Source organism: Leucopleurus acutus, assembly GCF_964270905.1.
Source record: "Leucopleurus acutus genome assembly, chromosome: 17".
Taxonomy (NCBI): Eukaryota; Metazoa; Chordata; class Mammalia; order Artiodactyla; family Delphinidae; genus Leucopleurus; species Leucopleurus acutus.
The window spans coordinates 27,903,194-27,915,727 of record NC_139159.1 but is presented as its reverse complement, the minus strand read 5'-3'; the positions used below and the strand labels follow the sequence as shown (position 1 = coordinate 27,915,727).

The 12,534-nt window shown below is 37.9% G+C and overlaps 1 protein-coding gene across 1 annotated transcript in view; it reads right to left on the bottom strand.

The window, feature by feature from the left end:
* Positions 1 to 12,534, bottom strand: part of RALYL (RALY RNA binding protein like) — a gene marked incomplete at its 3' end in the record, with an annotated part of 523,686 nt that overhangs the window by 116,866 nt on the left and 394,286 nt on the right. The window contains exon 4 of the mRNA XM_082858435.1: positions 10,867 to 10,914. Coding sequence (XP_082714561.1) covers positions 10,867 to 10,914 — 48 coding nt within the window. The remainder of the gene's footprint in view (positions 1 to 10,866; positions 10,915 to 12,534) is intronic.

The following is a 12,534-nucleotide window of genomic DNA, read 5'->3' as shown; positions in this document are numbered from 1 at the left end:
GACAACTGAGCAAACAGTGTATTGCTTAGTCATAGGGACACTGCTACATGAGTAACAGTATAAGAAACATATTCTCCATCACTGTTAATGGTTACCGTTAATGGTTACTAGTAGCTAACATGGATTAAGCACAAAAAACATACCAGGCATAATGCAGGTCATGAAAATGTGTTACTTCATTTAATCCTTAGAACAATCTTATGAGGTAGGCATTAATTTCATGCTCACTTCATAGATGAGACAATAGTTTTTGTGGTATTAAATAAGTTGCCCAAGTTTGCACCACTAGTAAAAAGAAAAAAGAAATTAACCATAGCTACAAGCAGAGAGTAACTAAGGAGGAATTAGTGTGGATAAAACTGTTAGCACTGACTTGGTAAACTATTTATCTTCTCCAGCCTCTCCACTCTGTTTTCCTTTCCTGGGGATCTATGTTCACAGGGAACTCCTGACTACCTCTACTAGTGGCAGATACTTCTGTCTTTCTTAGCCAAGTGAAAAAATGAAACATAAACTAATGAGGGCACAGACTGCTCAGAGAGTCTGTTAGCAATACACTCATACTGATCTTTGAACACTTATAAACCAAACAGATTTTATATAAGACAAATAAATGATTTTGGAAATTGTTCAGAGTTAGCTTTTTTGTGTAGTGGAGTGTCATTTGAAAGCTTCAGGCTCTGTAATTATTTGCTGATTAAGGCTCTTGCTCTTTTGCATGTAAAATCTGCCTATCTGCCTATCTATCATCTGTCTAATCTATCTAATGATTTTTATTGATAAAATTCAAATGCAAATATTGGCTTCATTTTAAAAATGAAAAACTGAAAACCTGCCTAGTTGCCCAAAGTTATAGGTTAATTACCAGAACTTGGGTCTCCTACCATCTACTTCATTTTAGGTAGAAATTCTTTCAATGTGGAAGGAAATCACATGATAGAAAATACTTAAGAGATTACAATGCAAAAACATTTTCATATTAACAGATTAAAAAACAATGTATATTAATTGAAAACTTTATTCATAGCAATGAAGACAGTGTTCTGCATCCTGAAACATAAAAGCATATCAGAAAATGTTTTTACATTTGTCAAAAACTAAAATTTACATTTGTCAAAAACTAAAATTTTTAAATAAAGAATATCTAAATGTTATCTGTCATAGTAACTGGGATTATTTTAATGCTGTCAGATCTTCACATCATTAGGACAAGTTATTATAAGCTATTTAATATTTAAAATAAAATATTATATTTTATAGAAATTCTAAAAATTATTTGAGAAAACCATCCTTAAAAATTCATGTTTGGGATGGCAGAAGAGTAAGACGCGGAGATCACCTTCCTCCCCACAGATACACCAGAAATACATCTACGCGTGGAACAACTCCTACGGAGCACCTACTGAACGCTGGCAGAAGACCTCAGACCTCCCAAAAGGCAAGGAACCCCCCACGTACCTGGTTAGGGCAAAAGAAAAAACTAAACAGAGACAAAAGGATAGGGACGGGTCCTGTACCAGCGGGAGAGAGCTGTGAAGGAGGAAAAGTGTCCACACACTAGGAAGCCCCTTCGCAGGTGGAGACTTCGGGAGGCGGAGTGGGGGAGCTTGGGAGCCGCGGAGGAGAGCACAGCAACAGGGGTGCGGAGGGCAAAGCGGCCAGATTCCAGTGCAGAGGATCGGGCCGACCGGCACTCACCAGCCGAGAGGCTTGTCTGCTCGCCCGCCGGGGCGGGCGGGACTGGGAGCTGAGGCTCCGGCTTTTGTCGGAGCGCCGGGAGAGGACTGAGGTTGGCGGCGTGAACACAGCCTGCAGGGCGTTGGTGCGCCGCTGCTGGCCGGGAGAGAGTCCGGGGAGGGGTCTGGACCTGCCGAAGAGGCAAGAGACTTTTACGTCCCTCTTTATTTCCTGGTGCACGAGGAGGGGGGATTGGGAACGCTGCTTGGGAGAGCTCCGGGGATGGGCGCGAGCCGCGGCTAAGAGTGCGGAGCCCAGAGACGGACATGGGACGCTGAGGCCGCTGCTGCCGCCGCCAGGAGGCCTGTGTGCGAGCGCAGGTCGCTAGCCACACGTCCTTCCGGGGAGCCTGTGCAGCCCGCCGCTGCCGGGGTCCCGGGATCCGGGGACGGCTCCCCCGGGAGAGCGCACGGCACGCCTCAGGCTGCAGCATCACGCTGGCCTCTGCCGCTGCAGGCCTGCCCCGCACTCCGTGACCCTCCCTACCCACCGGCCTGGGTGAGCCAGAGCCTCCGAATCAGCGGCTCCTTTAACCCCGTCCTGTCTGAGCAAAGAACAGACGCCCTCCGGCGACCTACACGCACAGGCGGGGCCAAATCCAAAGCTGAGCCCCTGGGAACTGTGAGAACAAAGAAGAGAAAGGGAAATCTCTCCCAGCAGCCTCAGAAGCAGCGGATTAAAGCTCCACAATCAACTTGATATATCCTGCATCTGTGGAATACCTGAATAGACAATGAATCATCCCAAATTAAGGAGCCCTGTGGATGAAAGTCTCTTGGTGCTGCAGCCAGGACTCAGTGCTGTGCCTCTGAGGTGGGAGAGCCAACTTCAGGACACTGGTCCACAAGAGGCCTCCCAGCTGCACATAATATCAAACAGCAAAAATCTCCGAGAGATCTCCATCTCAACGCCAGCACCCAGCTTCACTCAACGACCAGCAAGCTACAGTGCTGGACATCCTATGCCAAACAACTAGCAAGACAGGAACACAACCCCACCCATTAGCAGAGAGGCTGCCCAAAATCATAATAAGTCTACAGACAACCCAAAACACACCACCAGACATGGACCTGCCCACCAGAAAGACAAGATCCAGCCTCATCCACCAGAACACAGGCACTAGTACCCTCCACCAGGAAGCCTACACAACCCACTGAACCAACCTTAGCCACTGGGGACAGACACAAAAAACAACAGGAACTACGAACCTTCAGCCTGCAAAAAAAAAAAGGAGACCCCAAACACAGTAAGATAAGCAAAATGAAAAGACAGAAAAACACACAGCAGATGAAGGCACAAGATAAAAACCCACCAGGCCTAACAAATGAAGAGGAAATAGGCAGTCTACCTGAAAAAGAATTCAGAATAATGATAATAAGGTTGATCCGAAATCTTGGAGATAGAATGGACAATAAAATGGACAAATTGCAAGAATCAGTTAACAAGGACCTAGAAGAACTAAAGATGAAACAAGCAACGATGAACAACACAATAAATGAAATTAAAAGTACTCTAGATGGGATCAATAGCAGAATAACTGAGGCAGAAGAACGGATAAGTGACCTGGAAGATAAAATAGTGGAAATAACTACTGCAGAGCAGAATAAAGAAAAAAGAATGAAAAGAACTGAGGACAGTCTCAGAGACCTCTGGGACAACATTAAACGCACCAACATTCGAATTATAGGGGTTCCAGAAGAAGAAGAGAAAAAGAAAGGGACTGAGAAAATATTTGAAGAGATTATAGTTGAAAACTTCCCTAATATGGGAAAGGAAATAGTTAATCAAGTCCAGGAAGCACAGAGAGTCCCATACAGGATAAATCCAAGGAGAAATACGCCAAGACACATATTAATCAAACTGTCAAAAATTAAATACAAAGAAAACATATTAAAAGCAGCAAGGGAAAAACAACAAATAACACACAAGGGAATCCCCATAAGGTTAACAGCTGATCTTTCAGCAGAAACTCTGCAAGCCAGAAGGGAGTGGCAGGACATATTGAAAGTGTTGAAGGAGAAAAACCTGCAACCAAGATTACTCTACCCAGCAAGGATCTCATTCAGATTTGATGGAGAAATTAAAACCTTTACAGACAAGCAAAAGCTGAGAGAGTTCAGCACCACCAAACCAGCTCTACAACAACTGCTAAAGGAACTTCTCTAGGCAAGAAACACAAAAGAAGGAAAGGACCTACAATAACGAACCCAAAACAATTAAGAAAATGGGAATAGGAACACACATATCGATAATTACCTTAAATGTAAATGGACTAAATGCTCCCACCAAAAGACACAGATTGGCTGAATGGATACAAAAACAAGACCCATATATTTGCTGTCTACAAGAGACCCACTTCAGACCTAGAGACACATACAGACTGAAAGTAAGGGGATGGAAAAAGGTATTTCATGCAAATGGAAACCAAAAGAAAGCTGGAGTAGCAATTCTCATATCAGACAAAATAGACTTTAAAACAAAGACTATTAGAAGAGACAAAGAAGGACACTACATAATGATCAAGGGATCGATCCAAGAGGAAGATATAACAATTGTAAATATTTATGCACCCAACATAGGTGCACCTCAATACATAAGGCAAATACTGACAACCATAAAAGGGGAAATCGACAGTAACACATTCATAGTAGGGGACTTTAACAGCCCACTTTCACCAATGGACAGATCATCCAAAATGAAAAGAAATAAGGAAACACAAGCTTTAAATGATACATTAAACGAGATGGAGTTAATTGATATTTATAGGACATTCCTTCCAAAAACAACAGAATACACATTTTTCTCAAGTGCTCATGGAACATTCTCCAGAATAGATCATATCTTGGGTCACAAATCAAGCCTTGGTAAATTTAAGAAAATTGAAATTGTATCAAGTATCTTTTCTGACCACAACGCCATGAGACTAGATATCAATTACAGGAAAAGATCTGTAAAAAATACAAACACATGGAGGCTAAACAATACACTACTTAATAATGAAGTGATCACTGAAGAAATCAAAGAGGAAATCAAAAAATACCTAGAAACAAATGACAATGGAGACACAACGACCCAAAACCTGTGGGATGCAGCAAAAGCAGTTCTAAGGGGGAAGTTTATAGCAATACAAGCCCACCTTAAGAAGCAGGAAACATCTCGAATAAACAACCTAACCTTGCACCTCAAGCAATTAGAGAAAGAAGAACAAAAAAACCCCAAAGCTAGCAGAAGGAAAGAAATCATAAAAATCAGATCAGAAATAAATGAAAAAGAAATGAAGGAAACAATAGCAAAGATCAATAAAACTAAAAGCTGGTTCTTTGAGAAGATAAACAAAATAGATAAACCACTAGCCAGACTCATCAAGAAAAAAAGGGAGAAGACTCAAATCAATAGAATTAGAAATGAAAAAGGAGAGGTAACAACTGACACTGCAGAAATAAAAGAGATCATGAGAGATTACTACAAGCAACTCTATGCCAATAAAATGGACAATCTGGAAGAAATGGACAAATTCTTAGAAATGCACAACCTGCCAAGACTGAATCAGGAAGAAATAGAAAATATGAACAGACCAATCACAAGCACTGAAATTGAAACTGTGATTAAAAACCTTCCAACAAAGAAAAGCCCAGGACCAGATGGCTTCACAGGCGAATTCTATCAAACATTTAGAGAAGAGCTAACACCTATCCTTCTCAAACTCTTCCAAAATATAGCAGAGGGAGGAACACTCCCAAACTCCTTCTACGAGGCCACCATCACCTTGATACCAAAACCAGACAAGGATGTCACAAAGAAAGAAAACTACAGTCCAATATCACTGATGAACATAGATGCAAAAATCCTCAACAAAATACTAGCAAACAGAATCCAACAGCACATTAAAAGGATCATACACCATGATCAAGTGGGGTTTATTCCAGGAATGCAAGGATTCTTCAATATACGCAAATCTATCAATGTGATAAACCATATTAACAAACTGAAGGAGAAAAACCATATGATCATCTCAATAGATGCAGAGAAAGCTTTTGACAAAATTCAACACCCATTTATGATAAAAACCCTGCAGAAAGTAGGCATAGAGGGAACTTTCCTCAACATAATAAAAGCCATATATGACAAGCCCACAGCAAACATCATCCTCAATGGTGAAAAACTGAAAGCATTTCCACTAAGATCAGGAACAAGACAAGGTTGCCCACTCTCACCACTCTTATTCAACATAGTTTTGGAAGTTTTAGCCACAGCAATCAGAGAAGAAAAGGAAATAAAAGGAATCCAAATCGGAAAAGAAGAAGTAAAGCTGTCACTGTTTGCAGATGACATGATCTTATACATAGAGAACCCTAAAGATGCTACCAGAAAACTACTAGAGCTAATCAATGAATTTGGTAAAGTGGCAGGATACAAAATTAATGCACAGAAATCTCTGGCATTCCTATATACTAATGATGAAAAATCTGAAAGTGAAATCAAGAAAACACTCCCATTTACCATTGCAACAAAAAGAATAAAATATCTAGGAATAAACCTACCTAAGGAGACAAAAGATCTGTATGCAGAAAATTATAAGACACTGATGAAAGAAATTAAAGATGATACAAATAGATGGAGAGATATACCATGTTCTTGGATTGGAAGAATCAACATTGTGAAAATGACTCTACTACCGAAAGCAATCTATAGATTCAATGCAATCCCTATCAGACTACCACTGCATTTTTCACAGAACTAGAACAAAAAATTTTGCAATTTGTATGGAAACACAAAAGACCCCGAATAGCCAAAGCAATCTTGAGAACGAAAGAAGGAACTGGAGGAATCAGGCTCCCTGACTTCAGACTATACTACAAAGCTACAGTTATCAAGACGGTATGGTACTGGCACAAAAACAGAAAGATAGATCAATGGAACAGGATAGAAAGCCCAGAGATAAACCCACGCACATATGGTCACCTTATCTTTGACAAAGGAGGCAGAAATGTACAGTGGAGAAAGGACGGCCTATTCAATAAGTGGTGCTGGGAAAACTGGACAGCTACATGTAAAAGTATGAAATTAGATCACTCCCTAACACCATACACAAAAATAAGCTCAAAATGGATTAAAGACCTAAATGTAAGGCCAGAAACTATCAAACTCTTAGAGGAAAACATAGGCAGAACACTCTATGACATAAATCACAGCAAGGTCCTTTTTGACCCACCTCCTAGAGAAATGGAAATAAAAACAAGAGTAAACAAATGGGACCTAATGAAACTTAAAAGCTTTTGCGCAGCAAAGGAAACCATAAAGAAGACCAAAAGACAACCCTCAGAATGGGAGAAAATATTTGCAAATGAAGCAACTGACAAAGGATTGATCTCCAAAATTTATAAGCAGCTCATGCAGCTTAATAATGAAAAAACAAACAACCCAATCCAAAAATGGGCAGAAGACCTAAATAGACATTTCTCCAAAGAAGATATACAGAGTGCCAACAAACACATGAAAGAATGCTCAACATCACTAATCATGAGAGAAATGCAAATCAAAACTACAATGAGATATCATCTCACACCAGTCAGAATGGCCATCATCAAAAAATCTAGAAACAATAAATGCTGGAGAGGGTGTGGAGAAAAGGGAACCCTCTTACACTGTTGGTGGGAATGTAAATTGATACAGCCACTGTGGAGAACAGTATGGAGGTTCCTTAAAAAGCTACAAATAGAACTACCATATGACCCAGCAATCCCACTACTGGGCATATACCCTGAGAAAACCATAATTCAAAAAGAGTCATGTACCAAAATGTTCATTGCAGCTCTATTTACAGTAGCCCAGAGATGGAAACAACCTAAGTGTCCATCATCGGATGAATGGATAAAGAAGATGTGGCACATATATACAATGGAATATTACTCAGCCATAAAAAGAGATGAAATTGAGCTATTTGTAATGAGGTGGATAGACCTAGAGTCTGTCATACAGAGTGAAGTAAGTCAGAAAGAGAGAGATAAATACCGTATGCTAACACATATATATGGAATTTAAAAAAAAATGTTATGAAAAACCTAGGGGTGAAACAGGAATAAAGACACAGACTTACTAAAGAATGGACCTGAGGCTATGGGGAGGGGGAAGGGTAAACGGTGACAAAGCGATAAAGAGGCATGGACATATATACACTACCAAACGTAAGGTAGATAGCTAGTGGGAAGCAGCCGCATAGCACAGGGAGATCAGCTCGGTGCTTTGTGACCGCCTGGAGGGGTGGGATAGGGAGGGTGGGAGGGAGGGAGACGCAAGCGGGAAGAGATATGGGAATATATGTATATATATATAACTGATTCATTTTGTTGTGAAGCTGAAACTAACATACCATTGTAAAGCAATTATACTCCAATAAAGATGTTAAAAAAATAAAAAAATAAAAACAAACAAACAAACAAACAAACAAACAAAATTCATGTTTGGTCATAAAGGGTTGACTAGAGAAATCATTTGCTTAACTCAGTAGTTTGAACATAGTGGTGATAAAGGTATGGTTGTGGATCTAATTTCCATGCAGATAAGCCTATTTCCTGTTATGTAAAACCATAGACTGACATTGCTCCTCTTCTGTTTTTTGTATCCACACAGTCGGTTGTTGAGTATAAATGGAGACCTAGTTTATGATTGTAGTTCTCCCACTAATTAACTACGTGACCTTGGAGAAAACAAAATGTCTCTAAATCTAAGGAGATGAATTAATCACAAAAATTGAGTATCCACTATGTGTGAGACTTGATGATAGTCCCTGAGGATACAATAAGCAAAACTGAGCATCTTCCCTGCCCTTTTGGAGGAAGGAAGGACATAAATCAAATACTGTTGTTGCAGAGAGAAATATAGCAATAAAAACCAGGAACAGTGCTGTGAAGGAATAGTAACAGGTGCTGAGTGGGGAACAGAGGAACCTCATTTAGTCTGAGAGAGGTGTTCATGCTGAGATCTGAAGGATGAAGTCAAGTTAACTGACGGTGGAGTGAGGTATGAGAAGGAGCAATCAGAAGAAGGTCCCCAGGCAGGAAGGAACACCGTGTTCTTGTGGAACTGAAAAAGGACCCTCGTGGCTGGAGCAGAGAGAACAAGACCCTTACAAGGGATTATGAAGTTTCTTCCCTATTTAAAATGTCTATTCTATTTTTCTCTGTTTGCATTTTTATGCCTTGGAATTTTTATTTGTTTGTTTGAATGAATTTATTTACAATTAAAGGCTTAAACAATATTTACCTCATTTTGTGTGTGTGGTCCAATGATCTATCTACACACAGTCAGTCCTTGTTTTGCGTATCTCTAATATCTCAATTACCAATGCTTAGTTAAATAACACTAATCCCCCAACAGCACAAAACAAATTTCAGTTACCACATATATATTAACTGTGAGTAATTTCGTAAAGTCCAAGCTTTGCTGCTAGTTTTTCAGTCCACAAATCAATAAGTAAATGACAGATGCTCATGATGATCAGTGGCCAATCACATCACCTCTTTCAAAGTCTGCCAGTGATTTGTCCCTGTGCATCTGTTAGTTCACACAAGGATAGCAAATGTGTAGTTGTATTGTTTCCTTGTCTGCTGGTGATAAATCCATGTGGCATTTTATAAAAATGGATAATCAAAAGAAGGGATTGGTGCAGCAAAGAGTTGAAAAGTAACACTGGAAATAAAATTAAAATTAAATGTAAATGGAATTAGAGGAGAAATAGCTGACTATAGGGCTGTGGACACTCTTGTATTCAAGAGACTCTAGAGATGGAGGCAGAGGAACTTAGTAAAATAAAACATATTATTTTATTCCAAATATATATATTACATCCGATATGTTCATATGAATTTTAAGTAGTATGCTCCCCAGAAAGCCCTAAGGATTGATTTGCACAGCCTAAAAATGGCCCTGAATGCCAAAAATTCCTTCAAAATCCACAAAGCTATTTGATATACAATTTACCTGAAAAAAAAAAATTCCCACAAGGTATCATAAATTGACTTCTTTAAACACAGTGCCCACAGATGAAGCAAAATAGTGGTTTAAGCCAGAGATAAATGCATTCCTTTACATAAAATTACATCTAAAAGGACAATATCAGAAATTAAAGATGTTATATTAAAATATGCAATTGTAAGTTGAAATGAAAACATATTGACATAAATGAGGAAAGTGATTGTGATGTGCTGGAAGGGGACAAAGATGTCCCAGAGGAAGTGACACTTGGCAAAAGAACCACACACTGAGGGAAGTCTCAGAGGTAGTTCACAACATTAATAAAATGTCAAAGCTGATCCAGTCTTGGGAGTATGACAATTCACCAAGGGATAAAAGAGGTGCTTTCTCCATATTATAATAAAAGAAGAAGGCAAGTGCTGTTCAAATTACTTTCGATAAGTCTTTTTTTACACAGAAATGAAGCACACTAATTCTCAGTACTTTTACATTACAGTGTTAAAATTTTAAATTAGTGTACTAAATAGCTATTAGTTTCACTGTATTTTCCTATACGTATGAAGAGGGAATTTAAATATATGTATACATGTGTAAATATGTATATTTATAACATAAAAGTTTTTAATGTTTTGACAAAAAATTGTTAAAGGTCATGGAAAAATCCTATTTCCCCCCATTGATTATTAACATCACTCTGCATGGTTTTCTTTTATGGTCACACACTGCTATGCAAAGCAAGAATTGTCCTTAATTTTTACTGAATCTATGTGTTGTATTGTTGTATGAAAGCAGATGTATTTTAGAAGGTTGTACTCATTTTCTGAATTTATAAATCTCTCAGTCTTGAAGAATTCCAAGTCACCTACACATCTGGAAAATAATATGGGTTAATTAAATCTTTAGAATATCATCCAAACATTAGAAACCAAATTTTAGGCTTAAGCACCTCTGAATTCTGAAAGTCCAAGATCTACTATATTTCAGTAAGTACAATCAAAATAGAAAAATCTGGCTATCTTATATTTTATTGGGACTTTTTTTTTACTATTAAATATTATTTAAATGTATTAATCAATAATACCTGTGAATGAAATGTACAGAACAGTTAAAATATAATTTAAGTCAAAGGGAAAGAAGGATGAGAAATTTACATACCTATTGTAGAAATCATCTCTGTAGTAATCATAGTCAAAGACATAACCACTAAGGAGGGAAACAAAAAATTATTTGTTGACAACAGCAATTTTGGTATTAATTTATGATGTAATAGCAATACATTTGTTACTTTTAAATATTTATTTTTCAATGTAGTTATGTATCCAAAGGGCTTTACAAGATAATGTCTAATTGGATATAATGCCGTATCAAACTCATTATATGTTTGACAATGAAAAGACTGATAATGGATTGAGTGGTTTGGAATGGAAGATGAGAGCAGAAAGCAAAATTAATTTTTTAATACTTGAACTACTTGTAGGACCATTTTTTTTACCCCAGACAAGATATAATATAGCTATCTTTTTTTCCTAAGGTATGTATACTGAGGCTAAATGAACATTAAACAAATGGTATAGAAATAATATAAATGAAAGGGTTTAATGACGCATTCATTGTTAGAAAAGTAAATAGAAATGTAGTTTCCTCAGAAATCCAGCATTTCCTTTTGATTCTAAAAACTTGTGATTCAATACTTAATAGAGAGAAAAATTTTTAAAAAAACACTTTGAGTCTTACCAACAATAACAATAATTTAGGGCATTTAAATAGGAATTAATATGTACATTTTAGTGATAAGATTATTAAGCTCCTTAAAGGAATGTAAAAAAAAATTTCTCCCATCCACTTGTACAATTGTTGCTTACAAAGCACTTTATATGAATTATTTCCTTTAATTTTAAGTCCTCACAACAACTCTGTTGGATACTATAACTGGAAAACACTAATGTGCACGGGACCTAAGGGGCTAGCTCAAATTTTTATCACTAGTAAGTGACAGAGCTGAAGCTTCAGAGAAAGACTTCTGAATCCATGTCTGGAGCTATTTTTTATGACACCATGCAACGCTCCCTAGCTTGGAAGAAATTTAATCTCGTGATGAATGGAGTATCTCTACTGCAGGGGAGTAATCATTTAAGATGTTTATTCATTTTTTATTGTTGTAATATATATATATAACATAAAATTTACCTTTCTAAGCTTTCTGTAGTCAATATTTAATGCCAAAATTCAGTGGCATTAAGTACATTCACAATGTTGTGCAAACATCACCATTAACCATTACCAAAATTTTTTATCATCCCAAACTGAAACTCTGTATCCATTAAACAATACTTCTCCATTCCCTCCTTCCCCTGACCCCGCCCACCAAGCCCCAGTGACTGCTCCTGTTGCTATGAATTTCCCTATTCTAGGTACCTCATATACGTGGAATCATACAATATTTGTCCTTTTTTGTTTGGCTTATCTTACTTAGCATAATATTTCAAGGTTATCGATGTTGTAACATATCATAATTCCATTTTTTATAACTAAATAATACTTCATGGTATATATATACTTTTTGTTTACCTATTCATCCATTAATAGACATCTGTGTTGTTTCCACCTCTTGGCTGTTGTGAATAGTGCTACTATGAACATCGGTACACAAGCATTTGTTAGAGTTCCTGCTTTCATCCCCTTTGGGTATATGCCTAAAAAGAGTATTGCTGGGTCATATGGTAATTCTGTGTTTAACCACTGTACAACAGGCAAGTCATTTTATATTCCCCAGATGGTCAACTTAATGGTCCTTTACTTTCTAACTATTCTTATGTTAGGAAA